The 27,549-nt window shown below is 34.5% G+C and overlaps 1 protein-coding gene across 1 annotated transcript in view; it reads right to left on the bottom strand.

Annotated features, from left to right (window-relative positions):
* DPY19L1 (dpy-19 like C-mannosyltransferase 1) overlaps positions 1 to 27,549 on the bottom strand; it is a 106,596-nt gene that overhangs the window by 14,666 nt on the left and 64,381 nt on the right. Inside the window, exons 11-16 of the mRNA XM_069462573.1 lie at positions 20,461 to 20,547; positions 18,308 to 18,367; positions 17,692 to 17,772; positions 7,576 to 7,677; positions 5,424 to 5,495; positions 3,247 to 3,296 (exon numbers count right to left, since the gene is read on the bottom strand). Of these exons, the coding sequence (XP_069318674.1) occupies positions 3,247 to 3,296; positions 5,424 to 5,495; positions 7,576 to 7,677; positions 17,692 to 17,772; positions 18,308 to 18,367; positions 20,461 to 20,547 (452 nt within the window). The remainder of the gene's footprint in view (positions 1 to 3,246; positions 3,297 to 5,423; positions 5,496 to 7,575; positions 7,678 to 17,691; positions 17,773 to 18,307; positions 18,368 to 20,460; positions 20,548 to 27,549) is intronic.

Below are 27,549 nucleotides of genomic sequence, written 5' to 3'. Positions count from 1 at the left end.
GAGCAGCGGCAGGATCCGACTTCCGTTTTAGAGGTTCGCTTTGCTGCTATGCAGAGAAAGACCTGGGGCAGCAGGAGCAGAAGCAGGGAGTCAGTCAGGAGGTTATGAGGCAATAACCCAGGGGAGGTAACCGTGATACGAATGAGGACAGCAGTGATCAAAGTAGTCAAAGTCTGGATGTAATGCTGAAGGTGACGAAGAGGGGACTTATAGATGGATGGGACGTGGCATGTGAGATAAAGAGCAGAATCAAGAACGACGCCAGGCTTTTCTAGCTGAGGCACAACAGAGGTCTTTATCAGACAGGGACAGTCCAGAAGCATGCTGGCAGGAGTATGGTCAGACGTGCAGTGTTGTACTCATTAAAAGTTGAGATTCTCACTAGACACCCAGATAGAGATGACAAATAGTTATCAAATAATTACATGTACAAATCTGAGTTCAAAGGAGAAGTCTGGGTCAGAGATAGAAAGGCGTGAGTTGACAAACGCACCTTCTCCGTCTTAAGCGCTGATATGTTCCCAAGACCCAGAGCAGTACCTGACACGTAGCGCTCATTTTTTTTTAAATGAATGAACAAGTGTATCAATTAACTCCTAACCCATGTAAGCACATAATCTAATTTGTGAAATTAATATATTGGCAAACTCAGTAAACATGGAGTAAGTGAAGAATATAAGATGGTTCTTTCTTTATTCTTCTTTCATGACAAGTAAAAACTATCAGTTACCATTTACTGAGCATTTACAATGTTAATATGCTTAGTACATTCCATTAACTCTGATCTTACAACCATTTATTATCCCAATTTACAGCTAAGGAAAGGAAGTCACAGAGCTACTACGTGGCAGCCAGGACTATATTTTGACTGATTCCAGAGGCAATATGCTTTTTACTACATCCTGCTGCCACTACCTTACTTGACCTCCTCAATCCCTGAGTAAAGGGGATACTGGTATTCACATCTTGATAATTAAAATTTATCAACTAGCCTTCTCCTATTTATATTGGCATATGACTTTTGTAGTTACGTGAAATAAAATGTCAAAGTGCTACTCTCCTTCCAAAAATGAGCTCTGATCCTACTTGAAATGAAAACCTCATGAAGCTCAATGGTTTTCTATAATTATTTCTACAGTCGAGTTATTCTTGAAGGGACAGTTTTGTTTCTGTGAAAAGTCCCACTTTCCTCTTCCAGAGCTGCATACTATAGCTATAACTTTGTAGCTTATTTCTGAGCTCTTCAGAAATAATTTCACCTCAAATGAAGAAAAATGTCAGCATTATACACCAGAATCTTTTTCCTTTTCCCCTGGACCTCAACTAAAATGCTTCAGGTATGAGCAAGGGCATAGTTATAGGAAATTGTTTCTAAATGAGAAAAAGGATTCTCTTAGGAGTATGTGCAATAATTTATCATGATGATGTTGGCAGAGATTTGGAGGTGAGGGAATAATATAAGGCTGTGTATGTTCAAGTTATAAAAGAAAATACAGACACACATAAATTCAACAATCCCTAGCCCCCACATCCCACAAAAGAAAGAATTAAAACTTGCTTCACTCCATCTTCCAATCATACACTCTTAATAGTTAATGGGTTTTATTCTTTCAGATCACTCTTATGTACAAATAAACACAAAATTTCCATACTTTAAACAAAAGTATAATAATTACACATATTTTTAAAATTCAGTGATGTATGATGGAACTACTTCCATAAAGATGGCCTGGCATTTCACTCTATGGTTGGATCATAACTAAATCAATCCTTTACTAATAATAATAGATATTTTGGTTGTTTCCATTTTTCACATTACAGGCAATACCACAATAAGCACCTTTTAACCATTATCTCTGCGTTTCTGTGAGCACTTCTACAAGATACACTTGTCCTGGGGGAAATGTATCCCCCAGGCCTACTCTGTGTTTTTCTACATACAGCCAAACTGCCCACCCACCTATTTCCTCATTTCCTTGCAAGCACTGGATATTATTAATTTTTACAAATCTGGCAAGTTAAAAGGTTTTCACTTTAATCTGAATGTCTTTATGTTAGGATTGGGCACCGTTTTGGGTGCCCATTAGTTATGTGTAAATATTCACTCATTCAACTACTATTCTTGGCTATGTGCCAGGTACTGTATATAAACTGATGAACAGACATGATCCCTCCCTTCAGGAGAAGCAGGTAATACATCAGTATTTAAGTACAAATGGTGATAAATATTAAGAGAGAAAGATAAAGGGTGTGATGGTGAAAACAGCAAGCAAGAGGATAAGGAATCTGCTCAGAAATTGTCAGGAAAGGCTTCTTGAAGAAAGTAACATTTAAGCAAGGATTAAAGGAGTCAGCTATGCAAAGAACCAGGCTAGGAGGAAAGAAGAGACGGGGGAACAGTTATGTGCACAGGGTACTACTCCTGCAAAGCTGCAGAGACAGAAAACTACTTGCCATTGCAAAAGAACAGAAAAGAGCTCCATGGGACATATGTCTACTGGGAAAGAGAAAAGGAGAATTGATTTTTCTTTCAATTGCTTGTTTGTGTCCTTCACTTATTTTTCTAATAGGATTTTAGCATTTTTTCTTATTGATTTGTAGAAGTTCTTTATATATGATGGTGATTAGTCCTGTGTCATATATCACAAATATTTTCCCCAATTTGTCCTTTTTCTTTTAACAATGTTTACAGTATCTTGTCAAACTAAAGTATTTATCTGGTCAACTTTGTCAACCTTTCCTTCTAGCACATAGGTTTTGCCTTAAGGCCTCTCTAACTCTAAGATTATAAAGATTCTCTTCATTAATTTTAGAGTTTCATTTTTTTTTTCTGTATTTAAATCTTTGTTCCATCTGGAATTTATTTTGTGTGAAAAGTAAGGTATGGTCCAGTTTTGTATTTCCCTGCTCATTTCCCAACAGGCAGTCCTTTGGTCCTAAAATCACTCATAGAATATTTTCCCTGCTGAACTGCAGTATTAATACAAAGCTGTGTTCTTCAAGCACAGATTATGTATAGGGCTACTGTCAGATTGTACTGGATGAGACCTCAGGGATGAATGAGTGATGTGCTGTGCTCTAGCACAGATAGGGAATAATGAGAAAAGCCAAGAAGGGGAATAACAACAGAAAACATCAATTACCAAATGTTGAGCGTACAGCATGAAGGTATAAAATTAATATATTGTAAATATCTATTTAACAAATGAATAGATGAGGTAACAAAATTCTTAATAGCATATTTACCTTATATGTGTCTGTTGTTTAGCTAAGACACTCCAGATATCACTAATAATCTGTAAATACATTTTTAAACACATTAGAAAAGCTGTTTGGGGAAAAACAAAATTTTAAATAACATATCTTCTAAGCTTTAAAACCTTTAATTAAAAACATGAGAAGTATGGAGATAAGAGATAGCTTGGAAAATAATAATTACAATATAATCTTATATTTGTATAGTACTTGATCATACCTAATGCTCAACAACTCTGCTAAATTATATTATCCTCATTTTGTAAGTGAGCAACAGGCTCAGATGGATTAAATGACCTCCCTGAAGGTGGACAACTAAGAAGCACTGCTGGGTCCTGAAACCAGAACTTCTGGTTTCAAATTCACATTCAGTGCTGCTTCTACCACACCAAGGCTGTTGTCAATACCTCTACTTAATTACACACAGGCAAACTGGAGAACTGGCTCAGAGACTGATAATCACAGCTAAAAGCATTTGAAACACACTCACTGTGCTTTCATATTTAGCAATAATGGGGAGGTCATCTAATCTGAAATCCTCGCCCTGGTATGGATACTTTCCACCACACTGCTGACAGGCTTTAATTCAGCCCTTGGAAGAACCACCCAGCGGCTGCTTGAATCTGTAACGCTTCCCTAATCAGTCCAGATCAATTCTGGTCAAGTCTCAAAAGTCCTACCTCCTAGAATTGCCCATAATTCTAAGGAGTCAGAAAGAGTGTGACCTTATTTTCAAGTGGCAGGCTTTTAAATATTTGAAAATAATTACCCTCTTTCCATTTGAATCTTTTCCTTTTTGAACCAAACAGCCCAGCTAATTGTTTTCATCATCCCTCGCCACCCATGGTGCTGTCTTCTGAATATATTCTGGGTGGCCAACATCTAGTATTTTCTGAGTACCTACTAGGTACAAACCCACATAAAGTATATAAATATAAGTACAAAGTAAGCGCACAGCCTAGCACACAGCAGGACTGATGATTAACTGATTAGAGCTGAAAAGTGCTGTGAGGTTACAAAGCCCAAATACCCCGTGAGATCCAATGAGGGGTAAGATGCAGAGCCTTAGTCTCAGTCTTCCCTTGCTTTTTAAAAAAATTAATTATTTCAGAATATCACAGGGGTATAAACTTTGGTTACATATATTGTCTTTGCACCACCAGAGCTACAAGTGTGCCCATCCCCCAGACAGTGCTCACGGCACCCGTTAGGTGTGAGTTTACCCATCCCCTTCTCCCTGCTTCCACCTGCCTGACACCCAGTGAGTATGGACATGATGCCAGGCTGCAACATCTCTGATCTTCCCATTCTGCATGCGTCAAAATGGGGATGATAATATCTGTCTACCCCACAGGGCTGTCAGGTAACCAATGGAAATACTCACATGAAAATGTTTTGGGAGAGTAACAAAGCACAGTACAAATATATAATGCAAACAATTGTTACAGTTTAGAAAATTCTACAAATACATGACACTGTGTTAACACAGAAATCACTAGCTACAAATCAGAAAACTTCTCAGGTCTACCACCTATTTTTTTATCACAGATTAATCTCAATTCATTCTGTTACGATACTTGCAGTTACAGAGTTAATAACCTCTGAAAAGGAGGAGAGAAAATACCACACACCTGCTCAATGAAGACTGGAGCTTCTCTGGCCTGATTTACATCTGGGCTTAGAATTTCATTATCAAAGCCAACTTGGGGGCCTAAACATTTTATTTAGTTAATCAATACATTTTTAATACTCTATTTTTCTTTTTGATGAATAATAAACATGATCCAGGAGTTATTTAACACTGTACTTTCACTTAGAAAGGCATTTATTAATATTTCAGGGACACAGTACCTAAAAGTTTAAAGTCAGTAATAATTTATAAGTTGTATCTGGGTCAATATGGTCTCTGATTATGTCTTCCAAAAATACATGAATATGAAAACTTGAGCCATCCTTTTCCTATGTCTATTTTACGCTAGCAGATATCAGAATATTTTAAAAACTTGTAAATGACTATCAAAGTCTATCAATAAGAAAATATACAATATGTTTCAATAAACCCATACAAAACACTGTAACAGATTAACATGTGGCCAAGTATATATAACTACCACGTAAAAGCAAGAAAATGTTTTAGTATTAGAAAGAGCCTTAAGTAAGAGACATACCTTTCTAACAATGGCAATAAACACTACAAGAACAACTGGAAGCAACAATGTCTTTGTATATCTCAGTGGAGTCTGAAATTTAAGGAGATATTTTGTTAGAGGGAAATGTTATTTTAACCAAACAAAATTTCATTTCAAATAATAAAACAGGTGAATTTCTAAAAGTATAAAGAAATATAAACATTCACCCATCAAGGGTACAATCTACTCTGATTCCCATCATTAAAATGAAGGTGTACTTCCATAGACACAAACTTTCCCAAAATGTTGAGTTCAATACTCTAAAAACTAAAGTTCCCCAACACCTAAGTGTGAAATGTGACTAGAAAGATTACTGTTCACTTTTGCACTCTACTGGTCTAGCTACAGAGTCCAACTTAATATTCCTATAACGTTAAGTAGAGTTCCTTTAAATGGAATAAGGTTTTCCTCTACATTTTGTGAGGAATAAAAATCTTACCACCCCCTTTCTCATTCACTCATACACAAATAAACACAAAATAACCCATGTTTATAATAGGCACAAAAGACATTTTTACATTTTCTTTAGTAATAAATAAAAGAAACTATTGAAATGTTTTTAATAACAAAGCCTTACACGTGGCAATCCTGCACACCTCTCGACTATCTCTCCACTCAAAAACCATTAAAATTTTGCTCTCTTATACCTTATGTGTGTTAATTATAGGTAAATAAGATTGTACTATTCTGTTCACTCCATCTTAAGTAAACTTCCATGTCAGTATGAAATCATATTTGGAATATCAAGTTAAATTTTCCCCCTTTCCCCACTATAAAAGCGATGCACTTCCTGAACTAGCACTGCACGCTGTCTCTACAGCACAGTCCCTTTGGATTCAGATACTTCTGGAGATGGGGAATGGCATGCTGGAAACAGCTTGGCTGTTTTTTTCAAACTGACTGAAGTCACATTATGCCTCAATAAACAGTTTCTTTCATCACGTAACTGATGGTTAATACTCTTAGGCTGTAGTGGCATGTGTGATATCCTCCATGTTAAAGAGCTTTCACCAAATCCTAATTCTCTCCTGATGTTTGAATGAGTCTTGACCTCCTATGAACATTCATTTTAATGTCTTGCAAAATATTCTTCCTTTGTTTCCCGCAGCAGGTTCAACACTATCATTCAAATACCTTTTACTAGCCATTACACATCATAACCACTTGCCAGGACACAACAAATGAAGACTGATAGGCCACTGGAGTAAACAGTACATCTACAGGATACACTCAACTCAGAATGGCTGGTTGGTAAGAATGTGCCGTGTGGTACAGTACCATCTACTGGTCTGGAACTCAGGACACTGGGCTAACACAGTGCGATCATAGGGGGAAATGAGTATATCAATAGAATATTGTTGGCCGGTTTAATACATGCACACATAGACGGCTTTTAAGAAAAATGTGTTACAGGTACTAAGATATAATAAATAAGTACCACACAAATGGTGTTAAAAAAGGCACATAACACGTATGTTCATTAAACCAAACCAGCTCATAAAGTATTATAAAATATTATTTTATTTAAAATACCAAAGTATTTTCCTATGTATTATCTCATTTTGTCTTCACAATATCTGTTTGTAGCGTACTACCAGAAACTAGTAAACTATAACACAAAGAATGAGAGTTACTTATTCCAGAACATCAAGCAATATTGTAGGCTTCTGTCTCACAATCCACTAAACTACTTTCTTGTTTCCTTCTAAACATCTGAGTACAGTTTTGGAAAGAAAAATGTTGGATTGAAAAAACTTCTACTCAATGGTATTTCAAAGCAATGAGCTCATTCAAACGACCACAAAATAAGTAGAAATGTAAGAGCTTGAGAGCTTGACTGAGTTAATGCTATCTCTGAAAAGAGGAAAATTGAAATGCCTCTGTGTTTACTCATCCAAAAAAACCATTGCTAGTCTGAATGCATATTTTCGAATTATCAAAATGAGGAAAAGCCATATATTTAAGGGAGCTATACTAATATACATATGAAAATCCTCCTTTAAGCTGCCAGATTTTCCTTTTCCTTCAAACTGAGATAACAGTACATAAGCAGTCTGAAATAACAGGAGCACTCTTTATAAAATATGAATGGTCAGAACCTAAGGAGAGAAAACTAGACATCACATCTTACCTCCTTTTCCATAAAGTCAAACTCCGCTGCACAAGTATATAATAAAGTATCAAAATCCTTATAACTGAAGAATTTTGATGTTAATAAGTTGCCAATATGAGCCTAGTAAGAAATAAAGTGAGGTACCATTAAGCCATTTATTGCAGTAATGCATTTTAATCTTAGTAGTATCTAAAAATAGTCTTTACTACACTATAGAGCCCACTGTTCCCATACCACGCTTGTTTTTGTTAAAGAAGAAAGTGCTGCATGCTCTCCAACTTCACAGTTCCCCGCTTCTTTTGCTGACAAGTGATAGCTCCAACAACACCTATCTTGCACACTCATCAATACACCAAAGAATTTTACCCTTGGGTTTTGACTGCTCATTGTGCTAAACCTGGCGAAACAGGCTAACTAGTATCTCCTTTGCTGGAGCCTACGAGGAGGTGTTGGGCTTGGGAACACATACAGACTTCTGTCAATCACAGAGGGACAAAGGGCTATGGAGTAAAGATACAGAAATATTAACTCCATATTCTGGAAAGGGGATTGACAAGACTACTTGAGCAAAGTAGAATGTGGCAGGCCTTGGAATAAAAGGCACCTTTTTGACTAATCATCAACTCTTGTGTAATTCTTTACAGGTTACCAAGCACTCTCAAATCACCACATTTACCTCCCACAGAAAGCCATACAAAGAAGGTGGAATTATTTTCACTTTATAAATGAGAAAACTGGGGCTCAAAGACATAAAATGTTTGCAGAACTTGAAAGTCCATTATTGTCTGAAAAAGCAAAGACCTAATAAAGAGGAGAAATTATATTTAAGAGAAATCATAACTAAAATTCTACATGATATCTATATAAGAAATAGAAAGATCAGGCTAAGAGTAGGAATTAAAGGATGGTGAGAATGGGATGAAGCATTTCAAAATACTTTGGTCTTGTTGGGGGAAGAAATGTATGCTGATAAGTTTAAGAAATCAATAGGAAGAGTATACAGCACCTAAAATAGCAAGAAAACAAATCCCAAATAAAATGGAAGAAATAAGTCCTTGTATAATGGTAATTGCCATATGTATAAAGAGCCTAAATTCACTAATAAAGGACAGATGCTCAAATTGGATTTAAGGGGGAAAAATCAATATTATTTTATCACCAAAAGACATACTTTATGCAAAAAGTTGAAAACAGAATAGAAGATACTCTAGATAAATGTGAAACAAAGAAATCCAAGTTAGCAAATGTAATGTCTCACAAAACTGAACTCAAGCAAAACATATATAAACAGAGACAATGAATAATATATGCTGGTAAAATGGACAACAAAGCAAATTATAGGGGGTATGAACATATCTACAGTTAACAATATAAATTCAAAGCACATAAAAGAACAATTCACAAAACTTATAGGAAGAAATAAAGTGACAGTGTTCACTGGAAATGTTAAACATTGCCCCCATAATAGAAAAATTAGACAAAAGTTAACATATAATTGAAATAATATAATTAAAAAGCTCACTAACAGAAAATATAAAGTTCACAAAGAGAATATACAATATCTTTGAACACAAGTGAAATATTTTTTAAAAATGTTCAGGTACCATGTCACAATAAATTTCAAAAAGTTGATAAAATATAAATTTGTTTCTGATGATAAATGCAGTTAAACTAGAAAACAACTAGGAATGCTTTAAAAATCCTTTTGTTTAGAAACTAAACAACATAAAACTTAACCTTTAAAAAAAGGTTTTCTTTAAAAAGGAAAACCACAAATGGCAAATTTGTAAAATACACAAAAATGTACCACAGACTTATAGGAAAACTTTAGCGTTAAAAGAATTTATCAGAAAATAAGAGAGGTGAAAACAAAGGAGCTCAGCATTTCCCCTGAGGCATCAGAAAAATCTACAGACCCCAAAGAGATAAGAAGAAAAGAAATAGAAAAAGAAAATAGAGACAGAACTTGGTGACAAAGAGAAATACAAAAAAAGCAAAGATGACTAAAAAAGGGCAGAATTTTGAAAATATTATAACAATAAACAGACCTCTAGCAAGACTAATCAAGGAAATAAAAGACGCAAACAAATGACAAAAAGAAAAAGAGAGAGTGACTATGGATACAACAGAATTAAAATAATAAGAGTATGCTACATAATTTGCTAGTAACTTTTATAACCTAGGTGAAATGGACAAATTTCTGGAAAATTATAAAATACCAAAATTGGCACAAAAAGAAATAGACAACCTGAATAGAATAATAAGTATTAAAATATCTGAAATAGAAATCAATTATCTTCCCTCCCAAAAAGCCCTAGTCTTTGATGGTTAATACAGATGAATTTATAAACTTTCAAAAAACTGCTACATCCTTTCTTTCACAAGTTGTTCCAGAAAGTAGGAAAAATAGCAAACAAAACAAAACAAAAGCCACCAAAAACACAGCGCATTTCAGGAGACTAACATTGATTCTAAATCCAAATAAGGAGAGCTCCATAAAAGAACAAGAAGGCCATTCCCCATATATGCATATATGCAAAAATTTCAATAAGAATTTTAGCAAACTGAATCCAACAATACTTTTTAAAAAGCATAATCCATTTGATGGCATATATAAAATTGGCAAAGTTCTTCTAAAGACATAACTACCAAAGCTCATTCTAGATGAACTTGAGAACTTCCTAAAGAAGTCAAATTTGTAGTAAGAAAACCTACCCACAAAGAAAACTCCAGGCTCTGAGGGTTTCATTTTCAAATTCTACCAAACATTTAAGAAAGAAATAATACCAATTCTATACAAATTCTCTGTGGAAAGAGAAGAAGACAGAACACTTCCCAATGATTTTAGGAGTCTACATTACCCTGAAATCAAAACCAGACAAAATCATTACAAGAAAAGAAAACAACTAAGATTCCTTGTGAATATAGGCAAAAAATCCTTTAAAATATTAGCCAACAAAATCTGGCAATCTACAGAAAGAGTACTACATCATGAGCAAGTGAGGTTAATCCCAGGGATACAAAACTGGGTCAACACTCAATATCAAGGAATGTGGGGACTTCCACATATAGCAGAGTAAAGAAGTTAACAACCCCCCCTTCCCCAAAACAACTTTAAAATTGGACAGAATTGTTAAAAACAACCACATCAGGCTCTAGAAATTGACCAAAGGGAAAGAATAAATTGAGAAGCATTTATTTGTAAAAAAACTGATGAACTTTGGGTAAAAACAGTTGGAGTCTACGGCATTCTTGCCTCGGTTGCTCCCATCCACCATCAGCACCACTCCCACCTTCCCCAGCTAGGTCACTGCAGTAGCTCTACCAGGCTGCGCCTGGTCATGAAAAGAAGAGCTTTGATTTGGGGTAGAGAGCAAAAAACCTATGCTCAGAAGTATTATCAGTAAAACTAGTGAACTCAGTAGGAAGTAAAAGGTGAAAACTCAGCTCTGCCAGCCTAAGGTTGCAATCCCAGTGAGGACTAGCTAGAAATTTTACAGAGAGATTCTAGAAATCAGACAACCATCAAGGGGGTAGATAAGCTCTCACATTCCTGGAGGGCTGGAAAGCTGCACACATGTGTAGAGGAGATCCAAGACAGCCCAAGCTCTCCACAAATCCACGGCTGACTGGGAGGTGGCATGCAAATTCAGAAAAGACCTAAGAAGGCATGGAAGATAGGAAAAGAGGGAGCTAACTTATGTTCAGAAAAGAGTTAACATAGTAGGCCTGAATGGTAACCTTTGAAAAACCTGCTTCCAAGGTTGGTCCTTGGCTAGCATCAGGGAACTTGATTTCAGGACGGTTTTCAGATAAGGGTGGCCAGCTGAACCTAACTGTACAACGTGGTTTATCATGAAGACCTACATTCGTTCTGGGAGTTGGGAGTTTTGATATATGCTAGGCAGAGGTGTTGACACGACCAGCTTCCAATGAAATCCTTGGCCACTGAAGTCTCTAAAGAATTTCCCAGTTAGATAGTATTTCACATGTTTTGTCACAACTCATTGCTAGGGAAATCAAGCATATCCCATGTGACTCCACCAGGAGAGAACCCTTAGAAACGTGTGCCTGGTTTCTTCCTGACTTCACCCTGTGTGCCTTTTCCCTTTACTGATTATGCTTTGTATCCTTTCAATGTAATAAATGATTGTCATGAGTATGACTATACGCTGAGTTATCTAATGAACTGTCAAACCTGGGAATCCTCCAATACACTTGAACACTGTCTTCCCTCTTAATGTGCTCCTCAACCCCACAAAGATCCATCAGGAGAGGGTAGAGATGTCTGAGCACAAATTCTGACCAATCACTGGCTCAGCACTAAGTTACACAGACATAGAAATGACACCTAGAAAGCCAGGTTAAAAAAACCAAACATAAGAATTAAAAAAAAAATCAAAACAAAAAACCTGAGCAGAGAGACATTAGCAGCCATAAAACACAAGAGGAAAATTTCTCAGAAAGTCCACATAAATGAGGAAAAAAACAAAATAAAATAGCAACAACAGAAACCCCCAGGAAAAAAGTCAGAATCCAGAGTTGCTACAATATGTTACCTAAAATATCCAGATTTAAAAAAACTTAATGAGACAAGGAAAGAAACAGGAAGGTCTAACACATACTCAGAAAAACAAAATCAATAAAAACTGACTGAAAGGGCTTAGATGTTGTATTTAGACAATAAAACCTTCAAAGCAGTAATTACAAATATGTGAAAATAGTAAAGGCAACCATGTTTAAAAGTTAAGGGAAAACATAATGAAGACTCAACAAACAGTGACTTTTAATAAAGAAATCAAAAATTTAAAAAAAGAGAAATTTTCTAGAGTTAAAATGCATAAGTGAAATGAATTTCACTAGATGAGCTCAACAATAACTTTCAAAAGGCAGAAAAGGAATCAGTAAACTTGAAGATATGTTAATAGAAATTATTAGGGGGGTGAAGACTATAGAAAAATGAACAAAGTCTCAAAAACCTTTGGAACAATATTAATCACACAAAAATGTGTAACGAGAGACACAGAAAGAGGGAAAAGGATAGGAAAAATATTTGAAAAAACAATGGCCAAAACCTTGCCAACTTTGATTAAAAATAGTACCTACAGAGAAGTTCAATAAACACCTGGAGAGACAAACTCAAAAAGATCCATATCTATATATATCATAGTCAAACTTTTAAATGTGAAATATAAAGACAACATCTCAAAAGGGACAACAGAAAACCAACTCATCGTATGCAGGGGGAAAAATTTTGATTAATATTAATAGTAGTTTATTAATATTAATAAAACAATATTAACTGACTGGCTTCTCATTAGAAATAATGGAGGCCAGAAATTTTAAAAGAAAAGAACTGTCAACCAACAATTCTATATCCAGCAAAATTAGCCTTAAAAAATAAAGGTAAATAAAGACATTACAAAGAGAAACAAAGCCTGAGAGAATACAATGCTAGCAGATCTGACTTACAAAAAGGTAACCCTTCAGGCTGAAAGGAAATACCGACAGTAACTCACATTCACAAAAAAAAAAAAAAAAAAAAGGTAAAAATGTGGGTAAATACAAAAGGCAACATAAACGCTTTTTTGTTTTCTTCCTCTTAATTTCTTTAATACAGAAGATTGCATAAAGCAATAGTCCTAACTCTGTATTGTTGGCACTTCTACATAGATAGGATATCTATGACAATAAACACTCGAAGTATAGATGTATTGAAGTAAAGGCACTATATATTTTAATAACCGAATCAAGTCAGTATTAGCTTAGACTGTGATAAATTAAGATACATATTGTAATCCCTAGAACCATAAAAAAAATGAAGAAATATCTGCATATTCATGTTCACTGTAGCATTATTCACAATAGCCAAGACATGAAAACAACCTAAGTGTCTATCAATATATAAATAAAGAAAATGTTTTGTGTGTGTATTTGTACCTATGTACCAATGGAATACTATTCAGCCATAAAAAAGAAGAAAATCCTGCCATTTGCAACAACATGGATGAACCTGGAGGACATTATGCAAAGTGAAATGAGCTAGACAAATACTATATAATCTCACTTATTTGTGCAATCTAAAAAGTCAAACTCATAGAAACAGAGTAGAATGCTGGTTGCCAGGGGTTAGGGGGTGGGGGAAATAGGGCAATGTTGGACAAATGGCACAGACTTTCAGTTATAAGATGAGTAAGTTCTGGGAATCTTATGTACAACATTGTGACCATACGTGGTAGAATTTTTTTAAAAAAATAACTAAAAAATATGTAGTTAAGAAACCAACAGAGAATTTAGAATGGTACACATGCAAAAAATATTTAACACAAAAGAAGGCAGAAATGAGGAACACAAGAAGAAAAGACATGAGACTCAAAAAAAAAAAAGCAAAATGGCATTCATAAATCCAAGCACTTATAGAAAATTACATTACATGGATATATAAGATGTGAAAAATACTATCAAACAACTTCATCTGATATTTAATGAACATGCTACCCAGTAACCATAGAATGCAGCAAAATACTTTTTTTTCAAAAATACACAGAATATTCTCCAGGACAGACAATATGCTAGGCCACTAGGCCATTCACAATTTTTTTTTTTTTTTTGAGACAGAGTCTAGTTCTGCTGCCCAGGCTAGAGTGCTGTGGCGTCAGCCTAGCTCACAGCAACCTCAAACTCCTGGGCTTAAGCGATCCTTCTGCCTCAGTCTCCCAAGTAGCTGGGACTACAGGCATGCGCCACCATGTGCGGCTAATGTTTTCTATGTATTTTTTTAGTTGTCCAGATAATTTCTTTCTATTTTTTAGCAGAGATGGGGTCTCGCTCTTGCTAAGGCTGTTCTCAAACTCCTGATCTCAAGTGATCCTCCCACCTCGGCCTCCCAGAGTGCTAGGATTACAGGCGTGAACCACTGCACCCAGCCCAAAATTCTTAATAAATTTTAAAATACTGAAGGATGTTCTTCAAACACAATGCAATCAAATTAGAAGTAAAAACAGAGAAAGAAATCTGAGAAATATCCAAATAGTTGAAAATCGAACAACCTGCATTAAATAACCCATGAGTCAAAAAAGAAATCCCAGGAGGTGTTAGAAAATATTTTGAACTGAGTGAAGATGAAAACAAAATATAACAATACTTGATGAGATGCACCTAAAGCAGTATTGAAAGGGAAATGTATAGCTTTAAATATCTGTCTTAGTAAAGTCTCAAATTAGTAGTGTAAGATTTCACCTTAAGAACTAAAAAAAGAGGCCAGGCGAGGTGGCTCGCACCTGTAATCCTAGCACTCTGGGAGGCCAAGGTGGGAGGATCGCTCGAGGTCAGGAGTTCGAGACCAGCCTGAGTAAGAACGAGACCCCGTCTCTACTAAAAAAAAAATAGAAAGAAATTATCTGGACAACTAAAAATATATAGAAAAAATTAGCCAGGCATGGTGGTACATGCTTGTAGTCCCAGCTACTTGGGAGGCTGAGGCAGAAGGATTGCTTAAGCCTAGGAGTTTGAGGTTGCTGTGTGCTAGGCTGATGCCACGGCACTGTAGCCTGGGCAAAAGAGTGAGACTGTGTCTCCAAAAAAAAAAAAAAAAGAACTAAAAAAAGAAAAGAAAAATAAGCCTCAAGCAAGCAGAAGGAAGGAAATGATAACCAATGAAATATGAAACAGAAAAATAATACAGAACAATAATGAAACCAAAAATTAGTCCTTTATAATGATCAAAGAAATTGATATATCAGGCTAGACAGCCCAATGGTTAAAAAGAGAAAACAAATTATAAAAATCCAGGAATGAAAAAGGGGATAACTATGATAATCCAAGAGAAATTTAAAGAAAAATAATTTTATTATTTTATGCCAACAAATTAGACAATATAGATGAAATGAACAAATTCTTAGAAAACACAAATTGCCAAAACTACACGAAGAACAAGAAACAATGATGATGAATTAGTAATTAAAAATATTTCCATAAAGAAAAGCCTAGGCCCAGATGTCTTCAATTAATATAAGACACCATGTTAACAGACAAAAGCAATAAAAACTGTACAATCATTTCAACAGATGCAGGAAAGGCATTTGATAAAATTCAACAAAATTTAACATCTATTCATGATAAGCAACAATGATTAATTAAACAATGACAATGACAACAACAGCTAATATTTATTGAGCATTGACCCCATGCTACACTGGGCAAGTACTTTTTATTTAGGTTTTATTTAGATAAATGATCTGAAGTCTCACAGGTAAAATGTGGCCATTAGAACTTGAACCTCTAAGCCTGTCTGACACCAGAGCTCTTAAACTTAAATGTTACACTTTGGTGAAAGAACAATTTGTTTGCAAAGCAGACATTTTTTTTTAAAGCCTCCAGAATTTACTGATTGAATCAACTTTAAATAAAATGTGCAAAGTAAAACTACTTTAGCCATAGTTTACAGCTCATCAGGCTCTGCCAAGAGAGCACTGATAGCGGAGGGATGGGAAATCAGGTTTAATCTAAGAAATGGCTCACGCAGTTCCTAAAGGACAGGAAAGTGTGTCTAATTTTCTTCACAGAGAAGGGTAGGTGGAAATGCTTAAGAGTTTGGCGGTCTTGCCATTCTCTTCCTTTGAACTATGTCAAAATTAAGAATTTATGAACTGATGCCCTTGATCAATGTTACATATTTCTAGAAATATTAAAGTTACAACTAAATTATTTCTAATTTGGATATAACTGTGTCTACAGCACTTTTTTCTCCCTGGCATAACATTAGGCTATGACAGAAACGACAATAATCACTTTAACCTGAGTCAATACCTTAATAATTTATCTTCCTCCAGTGAGGAAGCAGCTTCCATAAACCTGGGACTGAAGCTATTTCACTTTTCTTTCTGCTCACTCTCTGCATCCTGGATGACTCAATCACCTTTCAGCTCTCATCTTCACAGCTGACTTCTAGGATGCTTCCCTGATCTTCCTCCTCTGCACTGTTGTATCATTCTGTACTTTTTTTTTTTTTTTTATCATAGGCTTTATTACATTATAATTGCTAGAAACTGTTTCTATCTCCCACTAGACCACGTCTTACTCAGTTTTGTCTTTCTAGTATATATTCTACTGCTGGACACACAGCAGGTATATATTGAGTGAATGAATGAATGTATGCATTTTAAACTACAGTTTTGTACTTTTAAAAATCTTTCCACAGGTTGTAGAGCACCCATTTAATAGCCCGACTGTTTTCAATCTAAAAATTCTTTTTAAGCAAAAAATTCCCTTGATCATATGAAAACCTATATAAATGTCCAATATGTAAAAGATTAAAGCTAAGTTGTCCTGGGTAAAAGAGGGGCTGGGACAAGATGAGAGAGAAGACAGCCTGCAAGAAAAAGTCCTTGGAAGTCCTAGAACTTCACAGAATCCAGTTTCTAAACCAGAGCTTTAATCTAGTACAGAAGGAAGAAAGATCGCCAGTAAAAATTACAGGGGAAAAAAATGTGGTTTACTTTTTAAGTGAAGTCTTTGATAGCCTCCTGACTTGGGAGGTGCTGATTAAAAACACAAACACAAAATAGGCAAAGCAATTACGGATAGGAAGAATCCTTAAAGTTGTAAGGCAGAATTCTTCTCATTTTATTTTCTTTCCTACTCTCTTACCAAAACAAACCAACAAAAAACTTCTCTTAATAAGACAAACTTGGGTTAGATTACCCTGTAAAGGCTTAAAAGTAAACCCTTCACAAGCATTGGCCAGAAAACAGAGAAGAAAGAATGAGACTATATAAGATGATCTCTAGCTAAGGCTCTGAACATGGTGTCTTTGTTACAAAAGTGGAGTATAAAACGCTAGAGAAAAATGGCTGTATAAACCTTAAAATTTGAGCTTTAATCTCTAGAGTTTTCTTCTTTTAAAATCTTTGTGATAGAGAAGAACCAATAAAATAAGAGGTTGTGCCAAGAAATTAATTTTGGAGAGTAAAACTATATACACAATCACATTTACTTTCTATTATAGTAAACAGATAAAATAATAGGTGAATAGAATCCATCCTAGAATTTGAGTTATTTTAATAACTCAAATAATTCATTCTTAGCCTGTTTAGTTGTTTTCAAGTCTTTCAAATTTAAGCAAAAAATACTTACATCATCTGCAATGCCAAATATTTTGGATGTCAAATATTTGAGTATGACAGTTCCAAATAACCAAAAACATCCTTGTATAACCTAAAAAAAGCCCAAAACAAAACAAAAATAAATTTGATGCTTCATATTCCATAGACATAGGCTAGGAAGAAAAAAATATAAACGCTTTAATCATACATGAAATAAATATCTCTATCTCCAAGACAAAATGCTAAAAAATGTATCTCAATTTAAAATAAAGAATGCTGCTCCAAAATCAAGGGGCAATAGCTAAAAATATATACATACAATCTTATCAAAATTAATATATTTTATAGGAGATTTATACAGCAATTGCTGTTAAATTCCCCCTCTATTAACAGTTTCTTATACATGCACTGTTCCTCAGAAGAAACATGGGTAATAAAGAAAACTGGAATTCTTAACTACATATCCAGGATTAATTTTAACTTGTTTTGCAAAAGGGCAATTTGGCACATTACAATTGAGCTCGAATATGTTATAAAACTGTTAGATCCCCTGCATTACATAGATCATTTCCTTAAAAGTAAAACATAAAGCCAATTATATATTTTATCAAGGAAAAACATATACATCAAAATAGATTGATTCTTACCCATAAACTAAGTTCAGATACATTTATTTTCAGTAAATGTGGTTTCATTGCCAGAATACCCTAAGCAGAAAAAATAACATAGTATACAGTTAATACTTATAGACATAAATTCAAGTACCAAAAAATTCTAAATAATAAGACTCTCAAGTATCTAAAATTGAACACACCACCAATTTTCCACATAGCATCACCACATCTCATTTCTGTAATCAGTGATTTCAAGAAATAGACCTATTTTATCCAAAGCTTAGGTCAGTTAGTGACGTTGTAAAGTTGAAAAAAGAATCACCATATGTAAATTCCTATGACAAATTTTACATATATGACCTAACAACCAAGAGGTATATAACAATTTCAGAATTTTAGATAGTAGTCATACAGAAGTAAGATTTTCCTTCAGCTAAAAATTACTGACCCAGGATAAACAAAAAATGAGATTTTAATGAATCAACTAAATACCCCTCCTCTGTCAAATCTTAAGTCTTTCCAGGTTCATAGATTCCCAAACTGTTTTACCTATAGGGAACTAAATCTACTTCAAACTTGGCAAAAATAGGGTTAGAGATCAAAATATAAATAGTCAAACCCAAATTAAATCTTTTCAGAAGTTTCTGAAGATCTAAGAACATAAAATGTGACATGATTCAGGTTTCAAAGTGATTAACTATAAATAAATATATGCAAATTTGTATTTAAATATGTGTAAACATTCTATAATCTATAACTGTTGTCATCACTTATTTTTATATCTCAAAATATATGAAATATACATAAATATGCTTAATTCATACCAAAGCACACCTCAGTGTCAAGCATCTAGCAGGGTACCTGACACACCACAGGTGCTCAATTGCACTGAGGAGAAAATTCTTACAAAATGTATTTAGATGTTAGTCATATGCAATATTCAATTCAATAGCTTTCCTGTACACATTTACCAAAAGTCATATACTTTATCCTGGGTAATAGCAGTACTTCTTGCCAAAGTACACATGTAAAATATAGAATTGAATGCACTGTCGCCTTTCCTAATTACGAAGTACACTGATTTTGATTTTAAGAATGATTTGTATTAATCCTAAAGTAGAACAACTCAGTTAATGATTTTTGTTGTTGAAAACACAGAATCATCGCAGCTAACTGCTCACTTCTGTGACTAAGTATACTTGAGGCACACAACCTGAAAAGGGGTGGCGGCCCAGCTTGCGAAGAGGCATATTCTTAAAAAATGAGTTCTTAAATAAATATTATTTGTAAAATGAGACAAAGAAATAGGAATTTCCAAATTTGTTAATGGGTTCTAGAAATCAAGAAAGCCAAAATGATTTGAGTAACCTAAATAACTCAAGAAGTAGAATACATCTCAATCAAGACAGTGCAATATGCTTTTGTCCTCAGGAAACCGGCCTCTCCTATCACACATGCAGTTTAAATGTAAGGAGTAACTTAGGTTTGCAAACATTGTAATGGTGATACCCATTAAAAAAGGCATAACCCCCTCTGGAAGTCTTTAAATTTAACAAAACTTTTATATTTAGAAAGTCATTTTGACAAGAGTGGCAGAAGAAATTGGATGACCTTTCACCATCTGTTCTAACTCTGTAAGACAGTCTCCCCATAATCTAAAGCTGTTCTTCACAGTGATTTAGCAAAATATACCTTAATCATCACCTGACTTAAACCACCTGAATATTCCTTACAAATAGATAACGGATGGAAAAATCCCCTAGGTAAGCGAGGTCTCGAGCCTCTGATGACAGTGGAAGAGGGCAGCTGCTGGGAGATGGCAGTGGGAGGAAAGGGTTTCTGAGGGTAGAGCAGAAGTAGGATAAAAAACAGAAAAGAGAAACAGAGAAGAAAGCACAGAAACCTTTCTGAAAGGAACCCTGGGACCAAAACTTGGGAGACAGAAGCTGAAGAAAGAGAAAGGGCAGATTAGGGCCAAGAGGCAAGGTGCAGTGCTTTCTGATACCAACTTTTCATTGTGTTTGTTTCCTGTTTTAGAAGTGAGTACTTGAACACCGCCACAGAGATGTATTCAGTAAGACACCCGAGATGTTCCTGTAGAAACCCCTCATGAACCCCAAGCCAGTGAAAAACTGATAAACTATTATTAATAATTTCAAAAACAACCATGTTTAGGGAACACTTACCCAAATAATTACCAAAGAGGAAGCATAATAAGAAGTTATTAACATTGAGTTCCCAAACATCAAAACAAAACAAAGTGCAAGAGAAATCTGCAAAAATCCAAGAAAAAATATAATTAATACAAATAAAACAAAAAACATTGATTTTTATCACGTAAATTGCACATGCCCATGATAAACAAAATTCAAACCATCCAAAAGGGACTATACAATGAAAATAGCCCATTCTCCATCACACACTTTAAACCCCAGAGATAACCACCATCAAGTTTCCTGTGCATCCTTCCAGACATCAAAATGTACACACTGTAGTTATGTTTTTTAAATGGAAACTTACCCCATAAACTCTACTGTTTCTTGCTTCTATTCTTAATATTTTTTAGAGGGCTTTTCACAACAACCCAACCCAATCTAAATCATTCTGTTTAAGAACTAAAAAAAGTATTCCATTTTATAGATTCACCATAATTCCTTAATAGGTCCTCTGAGTACTGCTGAACACCTAAGTGCTTTCCAGTTCTATTTTTTGTTTTGTTTTGTTCTTCCTACTACAAACACTGCCATGATAAACATCCTTACGTGTACATCTTATGTACATGTCAATGGATAAATTACTAGAAGTGGAATTGACAGATCAAGGACGTACAAATTTTACAATTAGGAAAAATACTGAGAAATTGCCCTACAAAAAGATTATACTAATTTACTCTCCCAAAAAGGCATGAGAGTTCCTGTTGATGCACATCTGGCAACACTGTGTATTATTCTTTTAATCATCTGCCAATTTAATAGGGAAAAAACTGTTACCCCATTGTTTCACTTTTCCATTCTTTTAATAGTAAATGAGACACAGCATCTCTTCTTCTATTTGCTACTTATGTTATTTTGTGTGTGTACAGGAATTGTTTATTCCTATGTCCATTTATTTCTCTATTGGGTTTTGAAAGCTCTCTTTTCCTTAAGAGTTCTCTTTATATATTTATTATAGAACATAGCTCTTATCAAACAAAGGTATTGTAAATATTTTTCCCAATTCACTTTTTTATCTTAGTGGTATTTTTTTCATGGTTATTTTCTAAATCTGTTATTAAATTTATCATTCATTTCCTTTAGGTCATCAGGCTTTACCTACATAATTAGAAAAGCCTTTAAAACTAAAATAATCCATATTTTCTTCTAGAAGTTTTATTTTTGATCTATATATAGCAATTTCCATCTGAATTTTAGAATCAGTCTATTAAGTTTCAAAAACTAGAATTTTTAAGACTTTATTCAATAACATACATTATTTATAGTTATATCTGTCCAATATCGAATCTTTATATCCAAAAGCAATACATGTTGCTTCCATTTCTTTAAGTCTTTTACACACATTAGTGAGTATAAAATTTTCTTTGTATAGATCCTGCATATTTCTTAGTATATTATTTCTGTTGCTATTGTATCAGGAATCTTTTTTCATATTTTCTGATTATTACATGTACTTAGAAAAGTTATACTAAATATGCGTGAATTAATAAAATCTTTCATTGTTTCTAGTAGGTTATTAATTCAGATTTTTCAAGTACTCAAAATCAAAACACCTGTAAATAATGATACTTTTATATCTTCCTTTCCTATTTTTGAAACTCTTATTTTATAATAAATTGTATTAGTTAATATTTCTGCAACGATTAAGTAATAAGAGTGGCAGTAGGTATATTTGTCATGCTTCTGGCATTCACGTGAATAGTTCAACTGCTTCATAATTTTGTATGATCCTAGCTTTTGGTTTGAGGTATGTCTATATATTTAAAATTTTAAGGAAATATCCATCTGAGACAGGGAACTGGCAGATACTGCTTTGGGCATTAATTGTGCAGGCATTGTTTTACAAAGTTTCAAACTACCCTGATCAAAACAGGATGGAGGCAGGGCAAGTTCCAACTGGTTAGAACCAAGATGGTGGAGAAATTGAGCACCTCTTGACCTTACAGCTTCAGGATACATTTCATTACCATAAAAGTTTCTAAGAAAACCCCCCACTCCCATTATGCACCTGATGCATGACACTTCCTGTTTGACCATATGTAGTCAAAAGGAGTGCATTACCCTAATTCCAGAAAAACACCACCCTTTCAAAGAAATAACAAGAATATTCCTCCCCTTGTTTAGCCTATAATTAAGCTGTTGCTTAAATATAAGGGCAACAGGAACCATGGGGCTGGTTCTCTTCTGCAGAGAGAACTATCCTCTGCTCTGTGAAATAGACTTTCTATAGTTTCAGAATAAATCTTGCTTTCACTTTATACTGTTTGCTGGCCCCTTAATTCTTTTTTGCATGAAGCCAAGGACCCACTTGGACTTTAAGTGGGCTCAGCATTGGGAGTCACATCTATTTTTACTTAAGGTCTTAAAAATCAGATAAAGATGTTGACTTTTATCAAATATCTTTATAACACCAAAGGAAATGATCATATTGTTGATTTTTTAAAAATCATTTCTTTTTAAGAGGCAGGGTCTGGCTCTGTTGCCCAGGCTGGAGTGCAGTGGCAGGATCACAGCTCACTGTAACCTCAAGCCATCCTCCTGCCTCAGCCTCTCAAGTAGCTGGGCCTGCTGGCACATGCCACCACACCCAGCTTATTTTTTTCCTAATTTTTTTGTAGAGATGGAGGTCTCACGATGTTGCTCAGGCTGGTCGTGAACTCCTGGCCTCAAGCAATCCTCCTGCCTCAGCCTCCCAAAGCACAAGGACTACAGGCATGAGCCACAGTGCCTGGCTTTTAAATCTCTTAATGTGATAAATTATATTAAAAGAATTTCTAAGGTCAAAACATTCTTGCCTCCTGGAATGAAATATTTAGGTACAAATTAAAAAAAATATGTACGTGATCTATATGAGGAAAACTATAAAACTTGAATGGAAGTAATCAAAGAAGAAATAAATAAATGGAGAGTTATTCCATGTATGTATAGGAAGACTTAAAATTGTCAAGATGTCAGTTCTTCCCAAATTAATCTATAGATTCAACACAATGTCAATCATTATCTTGGCAAGTTATTTTGTGGATATTGACAAACTGATTCTAAAGTTTATGTGGAGATATAAAAGACCCAATATAGCCAACACGATATTGAAGAACAAAGTCAGAGGACTGACACTACTTTACTTCATGACTTACTATAAAGCTACAGTAATCAAGATAGGGTGGCACTGGTGAAAGAAAAGACAAATAGATCAATGGAACAAAATACAGAGCCCAGAAATAAACCCACATAAATACAGTCAACTGATCTTTGACAAAGGAACATAGAGAATGCAATAGAGCAAAGATAGTTTTTTCAACAAATACTGCTGGAACAACTGGGCATCCAAATACAAAAAAATAAATCTAGACACAGACCTTACAGCCTTCACAAAAATTAACTCAAAACAGACCACAGATCTTTATAAATGTACATCACAAAAATACAAAACTCCTAGAAGATAAGACAGGAGGAGACCTAGATGATCTTAGGTATGGAGATGACTTCTTAGATACACAACCAAAGGTACATTCCATGAAAGAAACAATTGATAAGCTGTATTTAAATATAATTAAAAACTTCTGCCTTGCAAAAGATAATGTCAGTAGAAGACAAGTCACAGACTGAGAGAAGATATTTGCAAAAGTCATCTGATAAAGGACTATTATCCAAAATACAGAAAGAATTCTTAAAACTCAACAATAAGAAGATGATCACCTCAATGAAAAAATGGGCAAAAGACCTTAACAAACACCTCATCTAAGAAGATACAGAGATGGCAGGTAAGCATACGAAAAGATATTCAACCAAATTAAAACAACGAGATACCACCATACAACTATTAGAATGGTCACAATCTGTATACTAACACCACCAAGTGCTGACAACAATGTGGAGCAGCAAGAACTCAATCATTCTTTGCTGGTGGAAATGCAAAATGGTACAGTCACTTTGGAAGACAGTTTGGTAATTTCCTAAAAACTAAACATACTCTTACCACACCATCCAACAATCACGTTCTTTATACCCAAATGAACTAAAAACTTATATCCACACAAAAACCTACACACAGATGCTTATAGCAGCTTTATTCATAATTGCCCACACTTGGAATTAACCAACGTTCTATTCAGTAGGTGAATGAATAAACAGTGGCACATCCACATAACCAAAACATTACTCAGCACTACAAAGAAATGAGCTATCAAGCCATGAAAAGATTTGGAGGAAACTTAACTGCATTTTACTAAGTGAAAGAAGCCTATCTGAAAAGGCTACATACTATACAACTCCAAATATATGACACTCTGCAAAAGGCAAAACTATGGGGACAGTAAAAAAAATTCAGCATTTATATGGGAGTGGGATAGAGGGGAGGCATGAATAGGCACAGTGCAGAGGATTTTTAGTAGCAGTGAAACTACTCCACATGACACTACAATGGTGAATACCTGTCATTATACATTTGTCAAAACCTATAGAATATGGAATACCAAGACTGAACCCTAACACAAACTGTGGACTTTGAGTGATTATGATGTGTCAGTGTAAGTTTATCAATTGTAACAAATGTACCATTCTGGTGTGGGATGTCAATAGTGGGAGAGGTTGTACATGAGTGGGGTCAGGGCGTATGTGGGAACTCTCTGTACTTTCTGCTCAATTTTGCTATAAACCTAAAACTTCTCTAAAAAATAAAGTATTTTAATTAAAAGAAAATGAGAAATAAAACAATGAGACACCACCTCATATCCATTAGGATGGCTACAATCACAAAAAGAAAAAATAAATGTTGGTGGAGAAACATGGAGAAACTGGAACCCTCATGCACTATTGGGGGAAATGTAAAATGGTATAGCTGCTGTGAGAAACAGTTTGGCAGTTCCTAAAAAAATTAAAAATAGATTTACCATATGATCAATCCAGCAATTCCACTTCTGGGTACATAACCAAAAGAACTGAAAGCAAGGTCTCAATGAGATATTTGTATACCCATGTTCATAGCAGTATTATTCACTGTAGCTAAAATGTGGGAGCAACCCAAGTATCCATGGACAGATGAATGGATAAGCAAAATGTAGTACACAAACATACACACAATGAAATATTAGTTAGCCTTAGAAAGGAAGGAAATTCTGACATATGCTTCAACATGGAAGAAATTTGAACGACATTATGCTAAGTGAAATAAGCCAGTCACAAAAAGATAAATACTATATGATTTCACTTACCTGATGTACATAAGGTAGTCAAAATCATAAAGACAGAAAGTAGAAGGGGCTGGGGAGTTGGGAGAATAAGGAGTTATTATGTAATGGGCAGAGTTTCAGTTTTGCAAGATGAGAAGAGTTCTATAGATACGTGGTGATAATGGTTGCAAAACAATATGAATGTACTTAATACCACTGAACTGTGCACTTAAAAATGCTTAACATGGGAAATTTTATGTTATGTGTATTTTATCACAATAAAAAATGGAAAATATCCTTTCTGGAAACACTTTTATATATTTTCTTCCATAAAAGTTTATACTGTAAAGATTTAGGAATTTATAAAGTGATAATAGAAGACAGAGAACAGTTAATAAGTCACATCATAAAGTATATATCATTTACCCAATATAGGTTCTACTACATACTATACCTGTGTAATTTCAGTACTTTCAAGATTATAACTTTGAGTCAAAGCCCTCAGCCACAGTTGCCTGTGAGACTATGTGACTGGCTAACTCCGAATGCTTAACGTTTTAATCTGATTTGTACTGTAAAATAAAAATCTATGTTAAACAGTTTGAAAAAAAATAAGCCAAGTGTAAAAAAAGATAATAACATTCATCAGCTGTCGGGCAGGTGGGAGTGGGAAGGAGGGGATGGGTATATTCCCATCTAATGGGTGTGGTGCAGGCTGTCTAGGGGATGGACATGCTTGAAGCTCTCACTTGGGTGGGGCAAAGGCAATATACGTAACCTAAATATCTGTACCCCCGTAATATGCTGAAATAAAAAAGAAAAGAAAAGAAAAAAAGATAATTACCATCTCATTCATAAACAGAGATGTAAAAAGCCTAACAAAATAATAGCAAACTGAATCTGGCAATATGTAAAACTTGTGTTTACCCTAGAAAAAGCAAGGTTTTTAATGTTAGAAAATCAATTAATGTTAATTCACCATAGTAACAGATTAAAAAGAGGAAAATACACAGAATCACTTAAACAGATGTAGAAAAGCATTTCATGAAACTTAACATGTATTAATTTCTTTTAAAAGTGCTCAAAGCATGATGAGGATGACATATTAAAAGGATAGAGAAGCCAGCTTGAATAGTTGGACAAATCTGGAACAATTTGAGCATCAACATAAATAATGAAAATAATGGATTATACTGCACTGAATAAAAGTGCAGTGGACACGGGAAAATCTGGTAAAAGATTTGAATAGGAATGTCACACACACACACATACACACACACACACACACAAAGGGCACATAAACAAACCAAAAGATGCTTAGCTTCATTGAGGATCAGAGAAAATGCAAATTAAGGTTGTAAGATACCATTTTATAGCAACCAGATCGATAAAAAAGGATGTAGAATAACATGAGCTATTATACATATTGCTGTTTGAAATAGTACAATCATTTTGGCAAAATAATTTGGTATTTATGAAGTTGAGCCTGTGTATAATTTACCACCCAGAAAGTCTACTACTAGGTAAATTACTCTAGAGAAACTCTTTAACATATATGCCCTAGGAGATATGACTAAGTACAGCATTATTTATAACTGAAAAAAGAGGCTGGGAGGGGAGAGGAAAGAACCTAAATGTCTTTCAACAATGAAAGAAATGAATAAATTGAGCTTTATTTATACAATGGAAAATATAAAGCAGTGAAAATATCTGAACTCTATTAACTTACAAATCTCAGAAAGCTGTGTGAAAAAATAAGCCCCATAAAAGGATACCATTTGTACAAAACTTAAAAACAATGTGAATATTTAATAATAGAACTATGTTATTTAGGAATACATATATGGTAAAGTTATAAAGAAAAGCAAGTCAATTACTACTTAAAAAGTCAGGA

The sequence above is a fragment of the Eulemur rufifrons genome, chromosome 29, assembly GCF_041146395.1.
Source record: "Eulemur rufifrons isolate Redbay chromosome 29, OSU_ERuf_1, whole genome shotgun sequence".
NCBI classification, from domain to species: Eukaryota; Metazoa; Chordata; class Mammalia; order Primates; family Lemuridae; genus Eulemur; species Eulemur rufifrons.
The sequence above is the reverse complement of the archived record's forward strand: the minus strand, read 5'-3'. Positions and strand labels throughout refer to the sequence as shown.